General features: G+C 38.4%; 1 protein-coding gene across 2 annotated transcripts in view; it reads left to right on the plus strand.

The window, feature by feature from the left end:
* The window catches only part of WDFY3 (WD repeat and FYVE domain containing 3), a 279,731-nt gene that overhangs the window by 157,568 nt on the left and 96,171 nt on the right, over positions 1–25,992 (plus strand). For both annotated transcript variants that reach the window (XM_081582148.1, XM_081582158.1), the window contains 11 exons: positions 3–217; positions 2,150–2,262; positions 4,715–4,946; positions 6,299–6,399; positions 6,551–6,769; positions 10,574–10,755; positions 14,629–14,860; positions 16,346–16,506; positions 19,059–19,170; positions 22,143–22,333; positions 23,528–23,680. In XM_081582148.1, the coding sequence (XP_081438274.1) occupies positions 3–217; positions 2,150–2,262; positions 4,715–4,946; positions 6,299–6,399; positions 6,551–6,769; positions 10,574–10,755; positions 14,629–14,860; positions 16,346–16,506; positions 19,059–19,170; positions 22,143–22,333; positions 23,528–23,680 (1,911 nt within the window). The remainder of the gene's footprint in view (positions 1–2; positions 218–2,149; positions 2,263–4,714; positions 4,947–6,298; positions 6,400–6,550; positions 6,770–10,573; positions 10,756–14,628; positions 14,861–16,345; positions 16,507–19,058; positions 19,171–22,142; positions 22,334–23,527; positions 23,681–25,992) is intronic.

The raw sequence follows: 25,992 nt of genomic DNA on the forward strand, positions 1-25,992 counted from the left end.
AGCATGCCTTGGACCTTCAACTTGCCGTGGCCAATATTTTACAATCCCTGGTGCACACGGAAAGAAACCAGCAGGTCATGTGTGAAGCTGGTCTCCATGCACGACTGCTGCAGCGGTGCAGTGCTGCTCTGGCTGACGAGGACCACTCGCTGCACCCACCCCTCCAGCGGATGTTCGAGCGATTAGCCTCTCAAGCGCTGGAACCCATGGTGCTGAGGTCAGTGGGTTCTCCTCTTCACATTCAGATAAGCCGCCATCAGTGATGGCCGTTTGTAGAGTCTTTGTAGTTAAGAGTTCTTGCTTTATAAACATATGTTCAGTTACCTGTGGGCAAAACCGAAACACCACCAATGTGGGCAAAATGCTCAAAATATAGAAGCAGATAAATCTAGTCATTAGTAAATGAGATGTGTTTGTCATTGGTCATTTCTTCTCCTAGAATCCAGCAAACTCACTTTGCTTTAAAAGTGAAGTCATGTTACATTTATATGACTTGCATTTACTTAATAGTTATGAACACTTTATGAACTCTTTTAAGAAGCACTTTATAAATTTTAAAATCATTACAGATTCAGAGGAAATTGTGAAGAGAGGTTCTGTTGTCCATCCTCCAGTTTCCCCCAGTGGTGACATATTACGTAACTGCATACAGTTCAGCATCAAAACCAAGAAGCTGACATTGTTACAGGGTATCCATGTATGTTATAGTTCCCTACTGTTTATCACTTGGGTCAGATTGATATAACCGTCACACAATTAGGGCTTGCTGTGTGGCAGTGGTAAAGAATCTACTGCCAATACAGGGGGCGTGGGTTTGATCCCCGAAAGAGGAAATGGCAACCTGCTCCAGTATTCTTGTCTGGAAAATTCCATGGACAGAGGAGCCTGGTGGGCTACAGTCCATAAAGTTGCAGAGTTGGACACAACTGAATGACTAAACAACAACAACAATCACACAATTAAGATGTCACAAGGATCTCCCTAGTGCTACCCCTATATTATGTTCATTGCCCTAACCCCTGCCATCTCTAATCCCTAGAAACCACTAAAACAACATTTAAAAAAAAAGACTTTCCTTTAAGTTACCTAACCAACAGATTAATGTATAAATCATCTTGTCTCATCTTAAAAAAAAATGCACTCATATATCTTATCACTTTCAGAATATTAGTTGCTCTCTTTATAAAATAATTTTTTTCTGCTGTTAAAGTACCCCTTTTTCATAAACTTGGAACTTTCTTAAAAATGGTTGGACTCTATTTGTAATTAATATTTTTTAACTGACTCCAAGCTAATAACGGAGGATTAAGAAAAACCACTGCAGTTAACATTTGTTAAACAGTATTGTACCAGGCAATGTCATAGTCCTTGTTATTACTGGCGTGAATGAGACGATCTCTGCTTACTTTGACCATCACATTATGGGTGTATTCAGAGACTTAAAGTTTTGAAAACAGCATGGAGATTTTCCCTGATCCTTTTTGGTGATCTGCTACTTTAAAAGTAGAGTGAATAAGTGACTGAGAGAGACTATCTCATACCTAATACTTGTATTTACTAAATAACTTATATTGCCTACTTAGATAAACAGAGTAAGCAATGGAAACCAACCGTTTCGACATGCTTGGTTTTCACAATGAATGAATGATCAGAAGAGAAGGCTGAATGGTGGTACAAGCACCTAGCTGTCAATAAGCCATAAGTTATGAGCTAATTATATTGTGCTATCTCTGTGAAAAACTGACAAAGGGTACCTGACTTCTAAGTGTTTGGGTATTTTGCTGTAGGGAATAGAAAATTCAAAGAAGTCTTTTTTATTTTGTTTTTTTCCTTTTACATGATGATATAAATGACTGTGTAAAGGGCTTCTATTTGTGTAACCCCATAACATTTCACTGTATTTGTACACAACACATTCTAGGAGAACTTGCTCTTCAGATTTCATTTTGTAACTTGTCACAATATTTGGTGCTCTTTTCAATGATTGGTGATTAAAACATAAAATTAACATTGTATATTATAAAACTGTTTGGATTGCTTTAGCATTTTTGGTTTGTTATAATTCATTAAATCACTTTTTTGTGTGTTTAGTTTATGAATTATATAATGTTCTCAATCAAGGAATAACTTTGCTTTGTCTCCTGTTTAGGGAGTTTTTGCGTTTGGCAAGTCCATTAAATTGTGGTGCCTGGGACAAAAAACTGCTAAAACAATATAGAGTCCACAAACCAAGTTCACTGAGTTACGAGCCAGAGATGAGAAGTAAGTTGACCTCTGAAATTCCCTTTTCTGGGTTTATCTTAAAATCATGTAGAGGATGAATATTATTTCAAGAGAAGTTTGACTATGGAAAAAAATGGTTTGTTGGTTTTTGTTTATTGTTACTTAAATAGAAAAACATAAATCTCATTGATTGACTGAAGAAGCAGTTGATAGGGATGGTGGAAGAAGCATTGATGTAAGCAACATCCAGAGAAGATGAGAACTATGTACAGAATAACCCTTGGCTTGGAAGGGGGAATGCCTCTTTCTCAGAGGATCCATAATTTCTCTGCCTTTCTCAATTAGCTTTTGGTACCTGGACTAGAGTGGTTGATTGGACTATTGAAAGACTGAAGCTTTGCAAGACAGTTGGTGTGGGAGGACATGGAGAACAGGAAACTTTAAATGCTAATAAAAATAGTTGAGAAGTTACACCCAGGAGTATAGGATAGATAGAGGAAGAAGCTAGTGCCAAGCTGGGAAAAGAGGAACTGGGAGGAGAAGAATGGCTTGGCTGAAAAGCAAATGTAGTGAGAGGAAAAGAATGGGAGAACTGGAAGAAGGAGATAGGATAATAGCAATCAAAACTGGAGCAGTGAGACAAGCAAAGAAGAGAATTGTGCCCAAATTTTGGCTCTGTAGTGAAGCAGAGGCGAAGCTCATTGGAGGAAAGGTGACCATAGAAGTGGGATGTTAGATAGGTTGACATCCCCCAATACACTGGCAAGAGTTAGTACAGGGAAGAAGGGGGAGCGGAATGCCAACGGTAGTAGATGGGGGGCTTCCCTGGTAGTCCAGTTGTTAAGACTTCGCCATCCAGTGCTGGGGGGTGCAGGTACAATCCCTGATGTGGGAGCTGAGATCCCACATACCTCATGGCCAAAAAACCAGAACATAAACAACAGAAGCAATATTGTTACAAATTCAATAAAGACTTAAAAAAAATTTTTTTTTTAAATAAAAATATACTAAAAAAACCCAACAGTTTCACAGAGAGGGCTGTGATAGGATTGCTAATGAGGAGCCTCCAAGGAATAGAAGTTTTTGATAGAAGGATGATGGGAGGGTGTGTTAGCAGAATGTAGGAGCTGCCTACCCGTCCATCATGGACCATGGAAAAGCCCCAGATTCTATCCACTTACGAGCTCTGGGGAAAGAGTGTTCAGTAGAGAGCTCAGTTGCCCTGGATTTCCTCCCAGCATTAATTCTGTAATTTGTTGGGTTTTAACATTACAGTTTATTTTGTCTGATTGTTAGCCATAGTTAAGGCCTCTGTGTTGATGAATTGAAGTAACCATAACGAGTGAAGCAGGAAAGAATAAAACTTAGAAGAGTAGAATGCCCTTTTTTTTTTCTTTTTCTTTTTTTAAATTAGAATGCCCATTCTTAAAGGGTGTAGTCATCATTTAGTTCAACCCTTTTTTCACGTGAGAATCAAAGAGACTGAACAATCTTTAACCATTATTTCAGCCTTAATATTTCCTGTGGTTTATCAGTGATGAACAAATGCTGTGTTCTGGAAAGCTGAAGATCTTTTGAGTTCAAACATAGTTTTATTGGAAGACAAGAGTATTTCAGTTTTTCTTATCAATTAATATACATCCCCTGCATGCATATATATTTTTTGTTGTTTTTGTACTTTACATAGTTCCTTAGAACTGACAAATGAGTTCCTTTCTCTAAGAGAATACTGAAAGATGTTTATGGTTGCTTGAATGGTTAGCACACTTAAGAGGGAAACAGGTAAATTCATATGGTTTATCTTGAAAGGGAATATTTTCTCCATGACATTTGTGGTGTATTCCTGAAAAAAATAGAACAGCTTGCATAAAATTTATTTTTTTGTTCTTGAAATTGTTTACCATTTGCATGCATATATGAATTTTTTCAATTCAAGTATTTTGTGATCACGTTTAATAGTTAGAGGAATTAAAAATGGGGAGAAAATGGGATAAGCAAGTTTCTGCTATTTATGTCTGACTTTTTTTAATAAGAAAAATGAACTGTTTCCTTTATAATGGTTCTCAAATATTTTCTTCTCAAAGATAAATATTAAATAACTTTGTGGAATAAAAGTATAATCTGGTTTTTATGAACATCATTAATTGTAGCTTATAATTAAATTTTACTGCACCAGTGGCTTAGACAGTAATCATTGGTGATTTTTGTTCTTTTTCTATCTGATTTATATTTGTACTCTGTAGTTTCCAACATTTCTGCAATGTTTTTATTGCTTTAGTAATAAATAACAAAGTAAAAAACTATGATATTTAAGTTTTAAAATGAACATAAAGAAATTAAAACTGGATAATAACTTTAAACTTTAAAAGTAAAATTATTTGTGTAGATTGAAACTGAAAGAGTAGTATTTAAAAATTAATCAATCTTGTTAAAGTCATTATTTTAGAAATCTACATGATATTCTTCCAAAGAGATTTTCTTTGACTTACAGGTAGTATGATCACATCCATAGAAGGTCTAGGTTCTGATAATGTTTTCAGCTTACATGAAGATAACCATTACCGGATAAGCAAGAGCCTAGTGAAATCTGCAGAAGGAAGTACTGTACCCCTGACCAGAGTGAAATGTCTGGTCTCCATGACAACCCCACATGACATCAGACTTCATGGGTCATCAGTTACTCCAGCTTTTGTTGAATTTGACACATCCCTTGAAGGGTTTGGGTAAGAAATTTGCAAGGTAGCCAAACCTTATATTATTTTATGCCTCAATCTTGCCTTTGACAAATAGACCTTTAGTTTTAAATTTACTCAAGTACAATACAGTATATGCTATATATTTTCAAATGATTGAGTTCTTGAGTATGTTATTTTAAAGTTTTTAGATTTAATTATTTTTAATTATTTATTATGCTAAATAAGTTGGTATGGTATGGGAATCAGCAGTCTAAGGTCTACAGTCCAAATCTGTTTTTGAAAATTCTTTTTTTGTAAATTATGTTTCATTTTAACACAGCCAGATTCATTTATGTATATATATTATTTCTAATATTTTCATGCTGGAATACCAAGTTGTGATAGAGGCTGTCTGGTCTGCAAAGCATAAAATATTGTTGTTCAGGCCTGCTCAAGAAAATGTTTATCAACACCTGATTTAGTACAATAAAGTTACAGATAACATACAAATTAAAATTATTTTAAAAGATCTTTGACTAGGATTTGTCATCATTTTTTTCCCTCAAATGACCTAACTTACTAGCTTACACATTATACGTATTCAGTTACTATCACATTAAATGAGTAAATACTTGTAAGTGGCAGAAAAAAACTATAGTAGTAGAAGTAACAATAAAGAGTCTAGGGGGTTCCCTGGTGGCTTAGTCGTTAAGGATTCTGGTTTTCACTACACTGGCCCAGGTTCAGTTCCTGGTTGGGGAACTGAGAATCCTACAAGTTGCGAGGCCAAAAAGAAAAAAAAAATAGAGACACTCCTCTGCTTATAAGTTCTATAAAAAAATACATTAATCATTTTAAAAAAAGGAATCTATAGCAAATCTAGAAGAGTATATTTATAAAGTCACTTAGTCTCAAAATGGATATAAATGCTAAAAGATCTATATCTGTGCTAGTTGCTTGTGGGATTCTTATACATAAATTGTGTTTTAAGAACATTGTTGTGTATTATTATTGGACAGTGAATTAAAACACATTTGGGACTGGGCGAAACTAATCAGAACAGTGTTAACAGAGGAGAATGACTCACTAGGAAGGGCCACAAGGGACTTTCTCTATAAATATGTTGATGAAATTGTTCCAGTATCTTGAACAGGGTTATACATTGGTGCATTTTACCCTGTGCAAATTATACTATGATTTTTTTTTTAATTTAAAGTGTCTTTTGATATTCTCATAATTAAAAGAAGGGAAGGACTTCGTTAGGCATCCAGACTTATTCCATGATCTCTTATCTCTTATTACCCTTAAATAATGGTAGTTTATTTCACTGTGGTAAGTACATAGCAATAAGAGAAGAAAACAGTTGCCCTCTAAAATGTACTTTATCTTTTCCTTAATAGCTGCCTGTTCCTGCCCAGTCTGGCCCCTCATAATGCCCCTACAAACAATGCTGTCACAACAGGTCTTATCGATGGGGCCGTCGTCAGTGGCATTGGTTCTGGTAAGTATTACTTTCTCTGCTTATGAGATTCTTTTTTTTTTTCAGCAAACTACATATTAGTTAGAGATTTTGCTTTTTCTGGCACCTTTTTCAAATACAAATATGAGTCAACACAAACTCGCTCATTGTTATTTTTCTATTTTCACTTTAGGTGAACGATTCTTCCCTCCTCCATCTGGCTTAAGCTACTCCAGCTGGTTTTGCATTGAACATTTTAGTTCTCCTCCCAGTAACCACCCAGTCAGACTCCTTACTGTTGTTCGCCGAGCAAATTCTTCTGAGCACCATTATGTATGCCTTGCCATAGTTCTCTCTGCAAAAGATCGGTCTCTGATTGTCTCCACCAAAGAGGAACTACTCCAAAATTATGGTCAGTATCTGCCTTTTTCTTTTTGCTTCCTGGCAATTATTAAAAGTACCAAACTTCATTGTAATATTCAGTTTTGAGGTCCAGTGGTAATTCTTCTCTCATTTAAATTACTATAGAATAGAATAGGTTATATGATAGCTTGAAGATTGTTTACCGGTGAAATTTCAGGGCACTTTCACTTTCAAAAGAGACTTAGATAGAAAACAGTGGAGAGAAGTCCTAAAATAAGGATTCATCTCTGCTCGCCAAGAAATCACAGCTTTTGCTAGGAAAGCAGGATGCTTGTTTAATACATTTTAGTAAGGATTTTCATTGGCTGTGAATCCTGCTTAACTAATGAATATTCATTGAGCACCTGCCTACCATATGTGCCACTCTGTGCTAGACACAATAACATTTTAATTACTTTATTCACTGCTAACCTTCAAGGCTTAATACTGACCATTTAATAATCCTAATTCTCTTAATTCCCTCCAACATGCCATACCGTTACATTGCTGACTTCAAATTCAAGGCATTCATGAAGACCTTCCTAAAAGATACAAATAAAATAATATAGAAATATCAGTTCACTGAATTTTCTTTGCTCTGAATGTAAGCATTTGTATATAAACATACCTCTTTTTTTCATCTAATTTTGTCTTTTAACTAATTAAATAAAATAATAGCATATATTGCTTCACCTGTAGTCACTATTCACTTATTAATTGAATATGAATATTAACTCATCAGTTAGATAGTAAGGCTTCTTGTCTTAGGATTCTTAACCACGATCAGCACAGAGTTAGGCATCAATACAGGAATCGCTTTAAAATCCTTTATTTGCCCATTTTGTGGCATTTGATTCTGTTTGTATTTTCTTCTTAATTAAGACTACCTCCAGTCTTGCAATTTGAGATACCTACTCGCTCTGTTGTTTCACTATGTCTCTGACCTCTCTTGCAATTTCCTTCAACAGCTTTCTCTTCCATCTTCCTCTTTAAAATTCATATTCTTCAAGCTTTTGTGTTTAGTCTTTGTACTCAACCAGCTTTTCATGAGAAAACATCAATTTTCTGTTAGCATTATGTCTTTGTAACCTCAGGGACACTGTGAAGTTAAAAATTTTTAATTTGTCTGTGTCCCAGGCTTTGTCCTCATATGTTCACTGCACAGTAGACATCTTACTGTGAATAAAAGTCAACTGAAATATTTGATCTTAAAATCTGCATTTCCTTCTGTTTTCCTGTCTTGGTGAACAACACCCTCACTAGCAGTTATCCTGTCTTTTATTGTTGTTCAGTCGCTGGTTGTGTCAGACTCTCTTTGCGACCCCATGGACTGCAGCACATCAGGCTTCCCTCTCTATCTCCTGGAGTTTGCTCAAAATCATGTCCATTGAATAGGTAATGCCATCCAACCACCTCATCCTCTGCTCCCCTCTTCTCTTCCTGCCCTCAATCTTTCCTTGCATCAGGGTCTTTTCCAGTGAGTCATCTCTTTACATCAGGTGGCCATAGTATTGCAGCTTCAGCATCAGTCCTTCCAATGAATATTCAGGGTTTATTTCCTTTAGGATTGATTGGTTTGATCTCCTTGCTGTCCAAGGGACTCTCAAAGAGTCTTCTCCAGCACCACAGTTTGAAAGCATCAATTCTTTGGTGCTCAGCTTTCTTTATGGTCCAAGTCTCACAGCCATACATGACTACTGGAAAAACCATAGCTTTGACTATATGGACTTTTGTTAGGAAAGTGATGTCTTTACTTTTTAATATGTTGTCTAGGTTTGTCATAGGTTTCCTTCCAAGGAGCAAGCTATCCTGTCTAGAAACCTCAAATCATCCTTGGAGCTTCAGTTGGGAAGCTACCCCCCTTTCTACTCAGTCTAACTATACTGTCCCTCCTTAATGTTGCTTGAACTTTGCTTTCCTCCCTATGCCCACTGTCATAGCCTTTGTTTAATATTCTTTCTCACTTACCTGGACTTCATAGATTTTAATTTTTATTTTGTTTTTGTCTGTTTACCATACCAGAAGTCTTAAGTTCCCACTCATGATACTTCTGTTTTTGTAATCTGGACCCTACCACCTAAAAATTGAAAAGGGAATAAAGAGTTAAGTGAATAATAATGGAGAATTTGGAAAGAGGATAGAATTTAATAGAAAAGCTTGGCTTGGATCTAGGGATATTTCAATAAAAAATGTTTTCTAACTATATCATTCACTGAATATAATTTATAAGACTACAGTAGTTAATATATCATTGGAAATTGTAGTAACATATACATTAGTAATTTTAACGATATTACTTTTATAAGCATCTATCCTCTGAACAGCTATAGTTCATTAAGATGCCTAGGTAACTTAAAGTTGTCAGAACCAGTTGGCTCACTAAATATCCTGATACACCACTGAATGCTGGATATATTTGAGTTTAAGCTTGAGTCAGAATGTGAAGCTCTCAGAAAAATTTTTCATCTTCTACAACTCTCAAGAGGATTCAGGCTATTAACCAAGGAAAGGAGAAGGAAGAGGTCTTGGTTTCACCCATACCTTTTATCTTTTCTTTTGCATCCCTCAGTCCACGACACTAGACGTCATCAATAGATGTATACTCTGAATCATCATTTAAAAATAAAATCTTGGCTTTTCAGTGTATGAAAATATTTTAAATTCCAAAAGTATGATGTTTTATTTGTACTTGTTTCTTCAAATAATATAAACTTTTAATTGTCAGTATATTATATGACCTTGTACTGAAAACCACTGGGTCTGCATTAAGGTAAATGGTTAAGATTAGCTCTTTTTAAAAAATTTTTCTTGGGTTGTGGGGAGGAATGAGTTTTTAACATCTGGATTTCTGTTGCTTTCCCATCTTCTTTTGAATTCTTATAAAAGATAAATTAATTTTAACTACTTTAGCTTTAAGTTAGTACTTAACCCACTTAACCCATTATTTCCTGGCATGATTTGGCAACATACTTGGTAGCAGAGGGAAGCCAGATTAGAGTCAAGAAATGATTGCAAATGTTAGCAGATCCCCAGAGCAAAAGAAAGTATCTTTCCAGTTAAAAAATAAATTAAAAAATAAAAACTTTTCCACTCGACAAATCACTTTGTTACCAACAGTCGTCAGCTAAAGGTTAAGGCCATACAACCACAAAATAAGAACAAATAGTTGCCCCCCTTGTATCACTGAACGCAGCATAAAGCAAAAATAAATTGTTTAATTTTCTTGTTTATTTTTCTAACCAATTATAAGACTGCATGTCAAACTATGATTTTAAAAAGATGTTTTATAACAGACCATGATAGATAGTATTCAACTAATCTCTTTTTTGTCCATCGTAAATTTATTTTACAGTGTATTTATTTTTCATTTCATTAGTTATCATAACTTTATTTGATTATGACTATGTATCTTGAGCAGAAATGAGCAAAATATATCCCAGGTTTTACTTTTTACTACAGATAAAGTTATTCAATGAATAAGGTATTTTTATTTACATCATCATCATAATAGTTTGGGCTTCCAAGGTGACTCAGTGGTAAAGAATCTGCCTGCTGACACAGGAGACGGGTTCAATCCCTGGGTCAGGAAGACCCCTCTGGAGAAGGAAATGCAACCATCTCCAGTGTTCTTGCCTGGGAAATCCTACAGACAGAGGAGCCTGGCAGGTAACAGATCATGGGGTTGCAAGAGTCAGACGCGACTCAGCGACTACCCAACAGCAAGATATTAGTCCAGCAAGTGGAAGTCTCGATATGAATAACTTAACAGTTATGAGGATGATGAGTTTTTAATTTCTTCCCCCTCCTCCTTCAGTTGATGATTTTAGTGAAGAATCCTCTTTCTATGAGATTCTGCCATGCTGTGCTCGCTTCCGCTGTGGAGAACTGATTGTTGAGGGACAGTGGCATCACCTGGTTCTGGTGATGAGCAAAGGGATGCTGAAGAACAGCACTGCAGCCCTCTACATCGACGGCCAGCTTGTCAGCACTGTGAAGGTGAGCGTGCTCGGAAACCCCCCTTACAAGACAGTTCAGTGGTGTGTGTAAAGCATTTATGTTTGTGTTTGCAGGGGTATTTTTTTTTTTAAATACTGGCTTAATTTTAATTTGTCCTTCAGTGCCCATTTAAAACAGTATGTGAGATTCATGTGGCTGGCTAATTCATGTCACTTTGTTAGAAGTAAAGGAAGTGTTACAAGGTACTGAAGATGTTACTGAATAGGACAGTGCTTGAGCACTGAAGGACAAGGACAGTGCAGGAGCACTGACGGACAAGCACTTACCGGATTGGTAAGTGCTCTTTCACCATAGAGAAACCAGTTGGATGGCTGGAAACCAGATTTGTTGTTCTTGTTATTCAGTCGCTAAGTCGTGTCTGACTCTTTGCAACCCTCTGGACTGTAGCCCGCCAGGCTCCTCTGTGGGATTTCCCAGGCAAGAATACTGGAGCAGGCTGCCATTTCCTTCTTCAGGGGATCTTCCCGACCCAAGGATCAAACCCTCATCTCCTGCATTGGCAAGTGGGTTCTTTACCAGCTGAGCCACGAGGAAGCCCCTAGATGCCTCAGTAAACAATGAACACACCATTTTGTCACTTCGTTGTTACTAGTGTGTGCAGTCCAGTAGATTCTGTTTTCCTTTAGAGTTTGAAATGTTTTTATTCATATTTGTTTTCAGATCAACAGGATTAGTCCCTGATAACAACAGTGGGTGTTTTCTTATTGTTTGTTGAATGAATGAATGAATGCATACACATTACTCTCGATAGCTGTACTACAGTTTTCAGAAGAGAGTCAAGAGAGTTAATGTAACCAGTAAAGAATCCAAAGGTCCTTTTTTAAGTCAGGATGAATTCTGCATGTTCCTTTCTACCGAACTGTGTTTAGCAAGCTCTTAAAGTTCTTCAACTTTGAAAAGATGGTATCCATTTTTATAGAAACATCACTTGAAAGAAGCAACAAAGATGAATTCGGCCTTTTTCTGAATTGAAGTTTAAAAAATAGTGAAATGGGCTGCTTTTGAATACATTTCCTTCCTTAATGATATTTTACTGTGACATTGTTTCAACATGATAAACCCTGAAACAACTCTGTGGGAATAGTCATATGTTTTCTTTGTATACAAGATTGCATTTGAAATGGCCTTGTAGATTCTTTAGAAGGTTGCTCCTTCATTATTTTTAGTATTATTGAAAATAAAAATGTCTAACTTCTAAGATTGTGAAGTAGGAAATTTATTACTGATATATTGATATCATCATCATCATTACTATGCCTGTGAGAAGTCACAGTCCTCTGAAGCTAACCTTTAGGTCACATGTTGGTCTTCATACTCATACTCTTAACATCACAGGGAGCTGTTCTTTAATGCCCAGAATAACAGATGTGATCTGAAGCTGGAACAGTGTTAAGGCAAAACAATCTATGGAAATGTTGCACACACTTGTCAACAGATGAGAGCTGCCTGTACTGTAAGAAGCTACTTGATTTCCTGATCTCTTACACTCTATATGTTTATTGTAATAACTGAATGACAGTTTAAGCATCTTGTCAGTAAACAGTAGTATAATTTCAAATCTAAAAATATATTTTTCACTGAGATTAAACTGTGTGTATAAATTATAACCCCCTTCATGGATCACAGTTTTGTCATGGAGAAGGGGCTTGCATAACTCAATGGAGCTATGAGCCATGCCTTGCAGGGCCACCCAAGACAGATGGGTCATGGTGAAGAGACATCAAGGGAATATTTTATGCAAGGATGGGCTTGATAAAGGACAGAAATGGTAAGAACCTAACACAAGCAGAAGAGATTACAAAAAGGTGGCAAGAGTCCACAGACGAACTATACAAGAAAGGTCTTAATGACCCAGATAACCATGATGGTGCGGTCACTCACCTAGAGCCAGACATCCTGGAATGTGAAGTTAAAATGGCCTTAGGAAGCATTACTATGAACAAAGCTAGTGGAGGTAACAGAATTCCAACTGAGCTATTTAAAATCATAAAAGATGATGCTGTATTTTAACAGCATTTAACATTTTAGTTGCACTCAACATGTCAGCAAATTTGGAAAACCCAACAGTGGCCATAGGACTAGAAAAGGTCAGTTTTCATTCCAATCCCAAAGAAAGGCAATGCCAAAGAATGTTGAAACTACTATATAATTGTGCTCATTTCACATGCTATGCTCAAAATTCTTCAAGGTAGGTTTCAGCAGTATGTGAACCAAGAACTCCCAGATGTACAAGCTGGATTTAGGAAAGGCAGAGGAACCAGAGATCAAATTGCCAACATCTGTTGAATCATAGAGAAAGGAAAGGAGTTCCAAAAAACATCTGCTTCACATCTGACTGCACTAAAGCTTTTGACTGCGTGGATCACAACAAACTGAGGAAAAGTCTTAAAAAGAGATCGGACTATGAGACCACCTCACCTGTCTCCTTAGAAACCTGTATGTAGGTTAAGAAGCAACAGTGAGAACCGGAACTAGTAACAACAGACTGATTCAAAATTGGGAAAGGAGTACAACAAAGCTATATGTTGTTACCTTGCTTATTTAACTTATATGCAGAGTACATCATGCGAAATGCTGAGCTGAATGAATCACAAGTTGAAATCAAGATTGCCAGGAGAAATATCAACAACCTCTATATGCTGATGATACCACTCTAATGGCAGAAAGTAAAGAACTAAATGATGAAGGAGAAAGAGAAGACTGAAAAAACTGGCTTGAAACCCAGCATTCAAAAACCTAAGATCATGGCATCCGGTCCCATCACTTCATGGCAATTAGAAGAGGGAAAAGTGGAAGCAGTGACAGATTTTATTTCCTCGGACTCCAGAATCACTACAGACAGTGACTACAGCCATGAAATTAAAAGACACTTCCTCCTTGGAAGGAAAGCTATGACAAACCTAGACAGTGTATTAAAAATCAGACACATCACTTTGCCGACAAACGTCTGTATAATCAAAGCTATGGTTTTTCCAGTAGTCATGTACAGATGTAAAAATTGGATCATAAAAAAGGCTGAGCACCAAAGAATTGATGATTTTGAGTTGTGGTGCTGGAGAAGACTCTTGAGGGTCCCTTGGACATCAAGGAGATCAAACCAGTCATTCCTGAAGGAAATCAGTCCTGAATATTCATTGGAAGTAGTGATACTGGAACTGAGGCTCTAATACTTTGGCCACCTGATACAAAGAGCCAACTCATTGGAAAAGACCCTGATGCAGGGAAGATTGAGGTGCAAAAGGATCACGTGGTGGCAGAGAATGAGGTGGTTGGATGGCATCACCAACTCAATGAACATGAGTTTGTGCAAATTCTAGGAGATAGTGGAGGCATCTATGGTGTCACAGTGTTGGAGTAACTGAATGACAGTAACAACATAAATTATTTAATACTCATTTTTCTTAATATTTGTATAGCGCTTTACTCATTCATAATAAAACACTCCATACAATTTTATTCAACAGACTCACACTGCAAGTGTCATAACTAATTGTAAGACTGCCTGCCTAACCATAGTTGGAAAGTTCTTTTTATATCAACCTGAAAATTCCATAACAGCATCATTAATTTCGTTTGCAAACCAGAGAGTAGTAGTGTCCCTATATTTGACTGTTGCTCTTTCTAGCATTAGGTGGTTTATCTATGTTACAGAGTTCAGTTACAAATTTCCATCTTGAGCATCAGTTTCTAGAATCTTGGCCTGCTCTTATCTTTCCCAGCTCAACAACATTTGTATATTTATAAAGTTGTATGGCCCTGGGATAATGAAAATCTACATTTGAAAAATGGTTATTTTCCTAGTGACAGTGTTTGGGGTTGAATCTCACAAATTTGCTTTCCTTTTCTTCACAGCTTCATTATGTTCACAGTACTCCCGGGGGCTCAGGCTCTGCCAATCCACCAGTGGTTAGCACAGTCTATGCCTACGTTGGTACTCCGCCTGCCCAACGCCAAATTGCTTCATTGGTTTGGCGCCTGGGACCTACACACTTTCTAGAAGAAGTATTACCTCCTTCAAGTGTTACTACCATTTATGAACTAGGACCAAATTATGTGGGAAGCTTTCAGGCTGTATGTATGCCATGTGAGTGACTTATTCTTTGTTCTTAAAATTGTATAAGACTTACTTCCTGTGATATAAATGTGTGAATAAGTGCTTATGTGTAGATATGATTATACATTACGTTTGTCTAATAAAAGGGCCTTCTCTGCGTTTCTTCAGCATGAAACTGTTGACCCCTCTCTGGTATTCAAAATGCTCTCCTCCACTAATCATCCCATCCGCTCTTGTTTCTTGTCTTCATGTCTGATCACTAGTTTTCCAGTTTCTCTTCTTGGCTCCAAGATGTGAGTATGTACTTTTAACAGTCTAACCCCAACCTTCTTCTCTCTGTCGTTTCTCCTATTAAATGAAGCCGTTTAAAGTGTATGTCCTTTGGGAAAAGGAAAGAAGGAAGAGTCTGGCAAGCACACATGTACATTCTTTAGCTTGGACCAGTTAGCATCAGTTTGCCTTGTCTCTTTATTCCTGCAGTCCACTCCTGTTATCCTTTATTCCAAAAGGAATTTACAATCAGAGAGCTGATGTTAAGCTACAGTTCTTTGGTAGTCCTCTTTCCAAATGTTACCTTCCCTTCCCTTGTTCTCATTCTGTCAAAGTTCTAAGTAGATTTGGGACAAGTATACTATGATTGATAATAATACTATGGCTACGTAATTTTGCTTTCACTTAGTTTCTTGATTCAGATAGTATCTAATAATAGCTAACACTGACTGAGCACTTAATATGTGCTGAATAAATTAATACCCATGAAGGACATAGCTGCTCTGGGCCCCTCACAAGTATCCATTCATCTCCTCAAAACACCAGGACTTAGGGACTGATGTTATCATCCCCATTGTACAGATGAGGAAACTGAGGTGCAGAGATATATAGGTCACACAGCTTTTAAGCGATAATGCAGAGATTCACACTTAAGCCACCTTCTTCAGAACTACTCTGCTGTGTCTACTAGAGGAATAAAGAGAGGCATATATGAGAGCTCTCACTGGGGAGGAGACCTAATGCTACAAACCTCATAGATGCTACACTCATTCCCCTGTTCCTTGGAACCAAGAGAAAGTGTTTTGTAATTCCTTTGGTAATAGTTAGAACTCTTCTTCCTTTACATTGTGCTATATATTAAATATATTTTAAGAGTAAAACTTGAGATGCAAAGCTTTATGTTATTTAGTGACTAAGTCATGTGCAACTCTTTTGAGATCCCATGGACTGTAACTTGCCAGGCTCCTCTGTCCATGGCATTCCCCAGGCAAGAATACTGGAGTGGGTTGCCATTTCTTTCTTAAGGCAAAGCTTTATGACTGGATGGTTTTTCCTTATTTTCTAATTAAAGAAATAAATGAAGAGCTGGAAAATAAATAAAATAGTTTCTGAATTTTCGCTCCTTGTTCCACTTTATAAGATTTTCAAGGCTACTCATTTAAAAACGATAATAAGAATTAAAAAATTGTCTTAGGATCAAGAGAAAAACTGATAATTTTGAAAAGGATTATTCTTCTTTTGAAGGTAAAGATGCAAAATCCGAAGGTGTGGTCCCATCTCCTGTGTCGTTAGTACCAGAGGAAAAGGTGTCATTCGGCCTCTATGCACTGTCCGTGTCCGCTTTGACAGTGGCGAGAATCCGGAAGGTGTACAACAAGCTGGACAGCAAAGCCATCGCTAAGCAGGTAAGCAGAATGATTTCCCAGTGGGCCGCAGCTGATGCTCCCTGTAAAGGTGTTCCACAGCTTTCTCTGGCACCCCTCCCAAGCAGGAGTGGTTGCTAAAAACAGCATTTTGCATATATTACTTTGGTTTATTTTGCTTTAGATTTAAGCCACAACATTTTTAGCCATTTAGTGTAATTTGGAAGAGTGAGGATTTACTTCCAAGTGCCCGGTTTATATTCTTATATTTTCACTGGCAATTAAGAAGTTGAACCTTAGGAAACTAAAGAACATAATTGCTATTTTAATTTTTTTCTGGATAACTTACTAAACGCCAGGCACCATTTTGTTCAGGAGACAGCAGTAGATGAAGAGTAAGTCCCTGCCTTTATTAACGTTCTTACATTCTAGTGGAAGAGACAGTAATAACGAAAGAAATAACCCGATCATAGAGTATGTTGGAAGATGAAGAGTGCTAGGTAGAAAAACCAAGCCGGAAAGGAGAGAGAGAGAGGCTGATAGTTGTAGTGGGAGGGTCAGAGGAGGCCTCCCTGAGAAGGTGAAATTGAAGCAGCCTTGAGAGAGAAGGCAGCAAAGAATGATGTATGTATGGGGGAAGGGAGTGGAGTGTGCATTCCAGGAATACTAGTGCTGAGGCCCTGAGGGGACAGTACATGCCTGCCAGAGAGGCAGGTGTGGCCAGAACGAAGGGGAGAAGGCCTGAGTAATAGGCCAGGCAAAAATGGAGTCCCTTGTTCTGATCTGAACAAAACTATAGGAAGAGTAGTTTGGGGGGCGGTGAGGGAGATATTGAGAATTATGTTTTGGAAAACTTTGATGTCTCCATTAAGAGGCTTCTCAAAGCCACTGAAAATGGGAGTCGGTTCACGGGAGAGGTTTGAATGCCAGAGTTGTTCCTAGGTGGTGTTAAGGCCACGAGGCTAGGTACAGTCACCAAAGAGGAGATGCAGGTAGAAAAGAGAAAAGGTTTACAGACAGAGATCTGGAACAGTCCATTGTCATGGACCTGGGAGGATGATGAACCAGCAGGGAAGACTAAGGAGCCAGCAAGAAAGGAGAAAGTGAGGAGAGTCTGGTGTTGAAAGCAGTGATGCACTGTGGCGGACGTGTCAGAGCAGTCAAGAAGGGTGAAGGCTGAGGACTGACCATCATGTTTAGGAAGGTGGAGTCGTCAGTGACCTTGACAAGATATTTTGGCTGTTGAGGGGAGGCAAAGCCGAGGGGAAGGAAATCAAGAGGCTGGAAGGAAAGGATTTGGGAATAGTAAGTATTGACAAGCTCTTAAGCCAGAGGCTTGCCTGTGAATAGATATCTCTCTCTTCTGAGAAACATAAGCCACATAAATTTAGTTCTACAGATAACAACAGAATTAAGTGTATGAATTACATTTTTTTGCTTTAAAAGCAAATTGTGTATGTCTGTGCAAAATACATTTCTTTTGTGTGGGCATGTTTTATCCATAAACTTTTGAGCAATTTATATGACATTTATTTGCATATCAGTTCAGTTCAGTTCAATCGCTCAGTCGTGTCCGACTCTTTGCGACCCCAAGAACCGCAGCACGCCAGGCCTCCCTGTCCATCACCAACTCCCTGAGTCCACCCAAACCCATGTCCATCGAGTCGATGATGCCATCCAGCCATCTCATCCTCTGTCATCCTCTTCTCCTCCTGCCCTCAATCCTTCCCAGCATCAGGGTCTTTTCCAATGAGTCAGCTCTTCGCATGAGGTGGCCAAAGTATTGGCGTTTCAGCTTCAACATCAGTCCTTCCAATGAACACCCAGGACTGATCTCCTTTAGGATGGACTGGTTGGATCTCCTTGCAGTCCAAGGGACTCTCAAGAGTCTTCTCCAGCACCACAGTTCAAAAGCATCGATTCTTTGGCGCTCAGCTTTCTTTATAGTCCAACTCTCACATCCATACATAACTACTGGAAAAACCATAGCTTTGACTAGACGGACCTTTGTTGGCAAAGTAATGTCTCTTGCTTTTTAATATGCTGTCTAGGTTGGTCATAACTTTCCTTCCAAGGAGTAAGCGTCTTTTAATTTCATGGCTGCAGTCACCATCAGCAGTGATTTTGGAGCCCAGAAAAATAAAGTCAGCCACTGTTTCCACTGCATATGGTGTAAAGCAATTTTTTTTTGCTTTGCTCTCCAACTTGTAAACTTTCCCCTTGCCCCTGTTAGGGTGGACGCCGACAGTGCATTATATTCATTATATGATATTCACTGATCAGAAATACTGGGAGGCAGTGAGTGTTGAGAACCTTTACACCACAACGGAGTTTCATTCAGAAGGACCCCAAGACCTCCTCACCACCTTTCTCTCGGTGGATTGTATTAATATTTCACTTACTTCTTCCAAGTTTCCACACCTTTGCAAGTATTTGCAGTTTCTAAAAAAAATGAACGCTCATGTTTTTTAACATTCTGAGAAGTCAAGAGAACGAAGTTATGTTCCCCATTTGTGTTCTTTTTTCTTTTCCGGTCAGAATGTTGAGACTGTTCCTCTCTCATGACACTTTTTCCTTTCCTGTTTGTTCTTCAGTTAGGCATTTCTTCCCACGAGAATGCCACTCCTGTGAAGCTGATCCACAACTCCGCAGGACACCTCAATGGGCCCGCACGGACAGTTGGGGCTAGTCTGATTGGATACTTGGGTGAGTCACATTGCCTTTTCCTCTCAGGCTTCTTTGTGGTGATGGTTTAGTCACTGAGTCACGTCCAGCTCTTTGTGACCCCATGCTCTGTAGCCCACCAGACTATTCTCTTCGTGGGGTTTCCAAGGCAAGAATATTGGAATGGGTTACCATTTCCTTCTCCAAGGGATCTTCCCAACCCAAGGATTGAAACCATGTCTCCCGCATTAGTAAGTGGATTCTTCACCACTGAGCAACTAGGGAAGCCCTCAAACTTCTTTATTTGCCTTCATATCTCTTTAACTTTCTCATTTGAGTGTGGAGTCCTAAGTTCATATTCTATACTGCTGACCTGTCATGTTCTTACAGTATTCAAAGATTAATGTCAATCCCAAACTCCGGTGAACTTTGAAAATTATAACCGTTTATAAAATTCCATTAACTTACCCCGTCTTTTGTTAGTGCTGATGAGCACTGATTGTATGCTGCTATATAATTTCAAGGTGATGTTCACACTCCATTGAGGGACAGATACAAAGACTTGGAAATACTGATGGTTCCTACATGATCTGGTGCCACAGTGAAGACACACATGGTGCTTCTGTTTTTGGAAATGAGCTAGAAATAAGAGCTTCGGAGTAGGAGTCCTTTTTATCCGAGTATAATTCAAGTCAGAGCTGCAGAGCCTCAGACCTCATATCTGCTTAGAAATAGTTGATCATTTTGGTTAGATAGAATTTTGAAACATAACCAAATCAGGCCATCCAAAATGCAAAACTAACAATTATGTATTCTAATCTGCAAATCAGTATGTAATATGAAAGTATTAGCCTCTCAGTCGTGTCCAGCTCTTGGCGAGTCCACCAGACTCTTCTGTCCATGGGATTTCCCAGGCAAGAAGACTGGAGTGGGTTGCCATTTCCTTCTCCAAGGGATCTTCCCAATCCAGGGATTGAACCCGGGTTTCCTGCACTGCAGGCAGATTCTTTACTGCCTGAACCGCTAGGGAAGCCCAGTATATAGTGTGGATTCCTTTTAAAATTAACAAAAAGTGTTATGCCAGTCGGTGTCCTCCATGTTTATCAGTCCTTGGCAATTATTGTTCCATCAATGTGCAAGTCTCTGAACTTTTTCTTTTTTGACCATATTGTATTGCTGCAAGTTTCCTTTATGCTAAGGACCATGGTAGTTTTTCTTTATTCAGTTCAGGAAATATTTCCTGAGCTCTGCTCTACGTTCTTTGCAAAAATACAGCAGCACTGTCGTTGTTGTTCAGTCACTCAGTTGTGTCCAACTCTTTGCCACCCCATGGACTGCAGCACACCAGGCTTCCCTGTCCATCACCACTCCTGGAGCTTGCTCAAACTCATATCCATCGAGTCGGTGATGCCATCCAACTATCTCATACTCCGTCGTCCCCTTCTCCTCCTGCCTTCAATCTTTCCCAGCATCAGGGTCTTTTTCAATGAGTCAGCTCTTCGCATCAGGTGGCCATAGTATTGCAGCTTCAGCTTCAGTGTCAGTCCTTCCAATGAATATTCAGGGTTGATTTCCTTTAGGATTGACTGGTTTGATCTCCTTGCAGTCCAAGGGACTGTCAAGAGTCTTTTCCAGCACCACAGTTTGAAAGCATCATTTCTTCAGTGCTCAGCCTTCTTTATGGTCCAACTCTTACATCCATACATGACTGCTGGAAAAACCATAGCTTTGACTATATGGACCTTTGTTGTCAAAGTGATTTCTCTGCTTTTTAATACTCTGCCTAGGTTTGTCATGGCTTTTCTTCCAAGAAGCAAACGGCTTTTAAATTCATGGCTACAGTGAGCCCAAGAAAATAAAATCTGTCACTGTTTCCACTTTTTCCCCATCTGTTTCCCACAAAGTGATGAGACCTCTTGTCATGATCTCAGTGTTTTGAATGTTGAGTTTTAAGCCAGCTTTTTCACTCTCCTCTTTCACCTTCATCAAGAGGCTCTTTGGTTCCTCTACGCTTTCTGCCATCAGGGTAGTGTGTCATGTGCATATTTGAGATTATTGATATTTCTCCCTGCAATCTTGATTCCAGCTTGAGCTTTAGCTTGCCTGGCACATCACATGATGTACTCTGCATATAAGTTGAATAAGCAGAGTGACAATATATAGCCTTGATCTACTCCTTTCCCAATATTGAACCAGTCTGTTGTTCCATGTCCAGTTCTAACTGTCTTCTTGATCTATGGTATAGTAGAAAAAGCAGTGAGTGAAGAGTTCAAAGATTTAGGTTTTAACCCCTCATCTGTCACTGTGGATTTATGCCAGACATTAGAACTCTGTGGATGTCAATTTTTCTTGTCTATAAACTGGTAATACTGGCCCTAATTACCTTAGACAGTAGTTTTCAAAATCCAACTCCATAGTATATAATATATAAAAGCATTGTGAATGCTACAAAACACACAGACATATAAAATGCATATTAGCTTTATTTTTTTAAGAAACTCAATTTTGATAGTTGGCAGATGACATTCAAACAATGCCTTTAGAAAAAAGAAAAGGGTTAAGAATGTGAATACGGATTTTTTTAAAATTGTTACAAAGTTAGTTCCATTACTGTGTTTCCCATGCTTTTTGGGGTCACCGATGTACTGTTAGTCGGATTACATAACTGAGAGAAGCTTTGAGCAATGATGTGGAATGTGCTCTTTTTGACTTATTTCTATGGGCTTCCCAGGCCTACTAATCCAGGAGCCACAGGAAATGTGGATTTGATCTCTGGGTCAAGAAGATCCCCTGGAGGAGGAAATGGCAACCCACTCCAGTATTCTTGCCTGGGAAATCCCATGGACAGAGCTGCCTTGCGGGCTCCAGTCCATGGGGTCACAAAAGAGTTGGACGCAGCTTAGTGACTAAAAACAAATAATGCATAATTAATGAACAGTTCTTAAGATGATGTATTCAGTTCTTGTTTACAATGGGGAATTTATTTTAACTATTTTCCACTGTCTTTTAATCAGGAGTAAGAACATTTGTTCCTAAGCCTGTTGCCACTACTTTGCAGTACATTGGTGGAGCCGCAGCCATCCTGGGCCTGGTGGCCATGGCTTCTGATGTGGAAGGGCTGTACGCAGCAGTCAAGGCCCTGGTTTGTGTGGTCAAGAGTAACCCACTCGCCAGCAAAGAAATGGAAAGAATCCGGGGCTACCAGGTTTGTAACAATAAAGCTTGGTCTTCACTTTACTTTGCATTTAAAATCTTATAATTTTCATTGTTGATTCATATGTTTTCAAACTCTGTAAGAATTATATTGTCCAAGTAAACTTTAAAAGTTGGTAGTTCTTATTAAAATAAAACATGTTTCAAATAAGAATGTGGGTTGTTAGTTCAGAGTTATTTTTCTCTATGACAGTAGGAATTAAATAGGGTTAGGACTTCTCTGGTGATCCAGTGGTTAAGACTTCGAGCTTCCCATGCATGGGGAACAGGTTCCTTCCATGCTCCACAGCATGGACAGAAAAAAAGTTAAATAGGATCGTATTATAACCTGCTCTAGAGATGGCTAAATCAGGCATAATTCCAGGTTCTCCTGGTTTTCCTTGTCTTTCTCCTTCACACCATGTCATGTTTTAAACCCCACCACCACCACCCCTTATTAGTTAGCTAGGGGATATGAGAGCCACTGTATGTTAAGTTTGTCATTGCTAGTCCTGAAACACATGTGAAGCTAAAATATGCCCTGTTCTTGTATTTACAGTCTGCTAGGTTTAGGCAGAAAGTTACTTGTAACAAGAGAAATAAGTATTTGGGTCAAGATTAAATTCCTCTGGGGTAGACGAAGTATAAATGCCTTCTCTAACTTTAGCAGTTAGTTCATGGGTAGTAGCTAATGTTTGCTACAGTGTTTTCAGTAGATTTAATTGTACTATTTTGATGTTTTGTTTTGCAAAACTCTCAAAATAACAGTTGCAGCATTGTCTATCCTGAAAAATAGGAATTATCTCAATGTTCCAATAATATGAGAATAACTAATAATACTATAACCATTCCATATATCATTCAGCCTTTTAAAATTGTAATTATGGAGACAGTGTTGCAAAAGAAAACAATCCTTTTGACAAAATGTTATGTAGAGAACAGGAGTAGAAAATTATATACATGTGATGGCAGCAGCAACTCAAGGTATTTATATATGAGTAGAGTTTATATAAAAGATATTTTAATAAGAGAATAATGGGATTACCCTGATTTCCAGATTTCCTATAATACTATGTTATCATGATGAAAGATTAGAAATCAGTGTAGAAGTCTCAGGAATTGCTCTCCTTAGGGTTCTCGTGTGTGTGTCTGTGTGTGTCTGTGTGTGTATGATGACTGATCAACAGGCATTGGTATTTTCTTTCAGTTGCTGGCAATGCTATTTAAGAAGAAACGCTCCCTTCTTAACAGCCACATTCTCCATCTCACTTTTTCCTTGGTGGGAACTGTTGACAGTGGACATGAGACCTCCATTATTCCAAATTCAACAGCTTTCCAGGATCTACTTTGTGATTTTGAAGTATGTATATAAACACTAACTGGTAATACATAATCAATGAACCGATTCCTTATTTAGTGTATTTATAGATTTAACTATGAAAGAGTTTTCTAAGACATGTTTTTGTTCTATAATTTTATGATGCTCACATTAATGTCATTAGTAAAACATACAAAATAGAGTAGTGATCGTGTTCCTTTTTCCCAGCGATAATCCATGGTACCAATAGTATAACAGTGAAATGGTGTAATGCATATACCTAGCTATAGTCAATTTGTTGTTGCCACTGGCATGACAAGAGGCAAACATATTTTCAGCAAAAAATTTTTGATTATTAGTAGCTGTATAGTGAAATATTCATTTCAGCAAAATAACAAGATTTTTATTTCTACTGACTTACGACCATAATAGCTTCCACTCTGTCCTCTCAAGGCACCGCTTAATCACGCATACTCTTTCTGTCTTTAATTTCTTGTTCACAGCGCTTTGCACTTGCATCACTATATAAAATCTCCTCCCGCAAGACTGGAGGCTTTATGAGGGCAGAGATCATGTCTGTCTGCATTTTTGTATCCCTACAACCCAGAGTGGTGTCTAGTACTCAGAGTTTGCTGTGATGTCTGGCCCTAAATCTTCCTCTTTGTAACTTTCGTAAGCTCCGTCTTGTCAGTTATTTTAAAGACTATGTGCCCTAAATTTTGTACTGAAACTTTATTTGAAAGCTTATTAGGAACACCCCTCTAAATAAAAATTCATGGCTCTCCTCTGTTCTTGGTACCCCAGCCTCCACAGCATATGATGCAGTGCATTTCCATTTTCTCACATGTCCTCTTCTTGCCAGCTTTTAGGCATCACTCACCTGGCTCTTTATCCTGTTCACTACTTTCCCCATCATTTTCTGGTGATGGAATTTTCATTTTGTTGTTGTTCGGTCGCTAGGTCATGTCCGACTCTTTTGTGACCCCGTAGACTGTAGCCCACCAGGCTCCTCTGTCCTTGGGATTTTTGAGGCAAGAATACTGGAGTGGGTTGCCATTTCCTTCTTCCTGATGCAAGGATGGAACCTGGGTCTCTTGCACTGTATGAAATTTTCATTACTTTACAGAAAAGTGTCCGTCTTCACTTCTTTATCCTTTCCCTCTGTGTTGTTCTCTTTCCTTTAGATTCTCACCCAGCCCCACAGGCTCATCTCTACGGAGACTTGCAAACCTAAATCTTTAGCTTGAGATCTGAATCCAGACATATTTCTAAATGTTTCCATTCCTAAGTGTTTCCATTTCTGTGTCCCAGCAACACCTACACTGAACGTAACATCCTTCCCCAAGTTAGTTCTTCCTTTGAACTTCTGTTTCTATTAGTAGCACCACCAATTCTCCCATTCAGTGAGGCTTGAAATTGAAAAATCAGCTTCCTCCTCCTTCAGTGTTTATAAACAGCACATATTAAGGCAGATTCTGCTTCCGCATTTCGTGTATGCTGTGTTTTCTGTTTCTCCTGCTACATTCTAATCCAAGCCCTAATCAGTTCTCCTCTTACTAAAATAGTGATCACTTCTTTTCCCCTTTCGTCAGGCTGTTTTACAGTTTTTTTTACCTCATTCTTTCCAAGACATAATCATGTAACTTATTAAAAAATTTCAGTGCTCTGTCCTACACAATGAAGTACACATTTCTCAACCTGATATTCAAGTTCTAATACATAAACCTCTCATTTTATTAGAAAATAATTATTTAGCATGTTTGAGCCCAGCACTCTAGTAGGTGCTAAGAATGTGAAAATAAAAGAGTCCATGCCTCAAGGCTTTAGTGCATTAGATGAGAAAAGCAAATAGACAATAAAAATTTTGTGAGAACATGGAGACAAAGGTATGCAGAGGACTTCCCTTGTGGCTCAGTGGTAAAGAATCCACCTGCCAGTGTAGGAGACACGGGTTCAATCCCTGGTTCAGGAAGATCCCCCATGTTACAAAGCAACTAAGCCTGTGCACCACAGCTACTGAGCCTATGCTCTAGAACCCACATGCCGCAACTACTGAAGCCCATGCGGCCTATAGCCTGTGTTCCACAAAAGAGAAGCCATCATAGTGAGAACTCTGCGCACCCCTACAGAGAGTAACCCATGCTCACCGCTACTAGAAAGCCTGTGGAGCAACAACCCAGTGCAACTAAAATAATAAATAAATTTAAAAAGGGGGGGGGCCATGATAGTTCTACCATCTCTATCATTTCTGGGCCTATTTGTAATCAATTTTTTTTTTGCTCTTACTTATGACTCATATTTTCCCTTTTATTTGCATACTTGGTAACTTTTGATCAGATGCTAAGTTTTACATT

Source organism: Giraffa tippelskirchi, chromosome 1, assembly GCF_054371585.1.
Source record: "Giraffa tippelskirchi isolate mGirTip1 chromosome 1, T2T-mGirTip1v1.2.pri, whole genome shotgun sequence".
In the NCBI taxonomy this organism is placed as follows: Eukaryota; Metazoa; Chordata; class Mammalia; order Artiodactyla; family Giraffidae; genus Giraffa; species Giraffa tippelskirchi.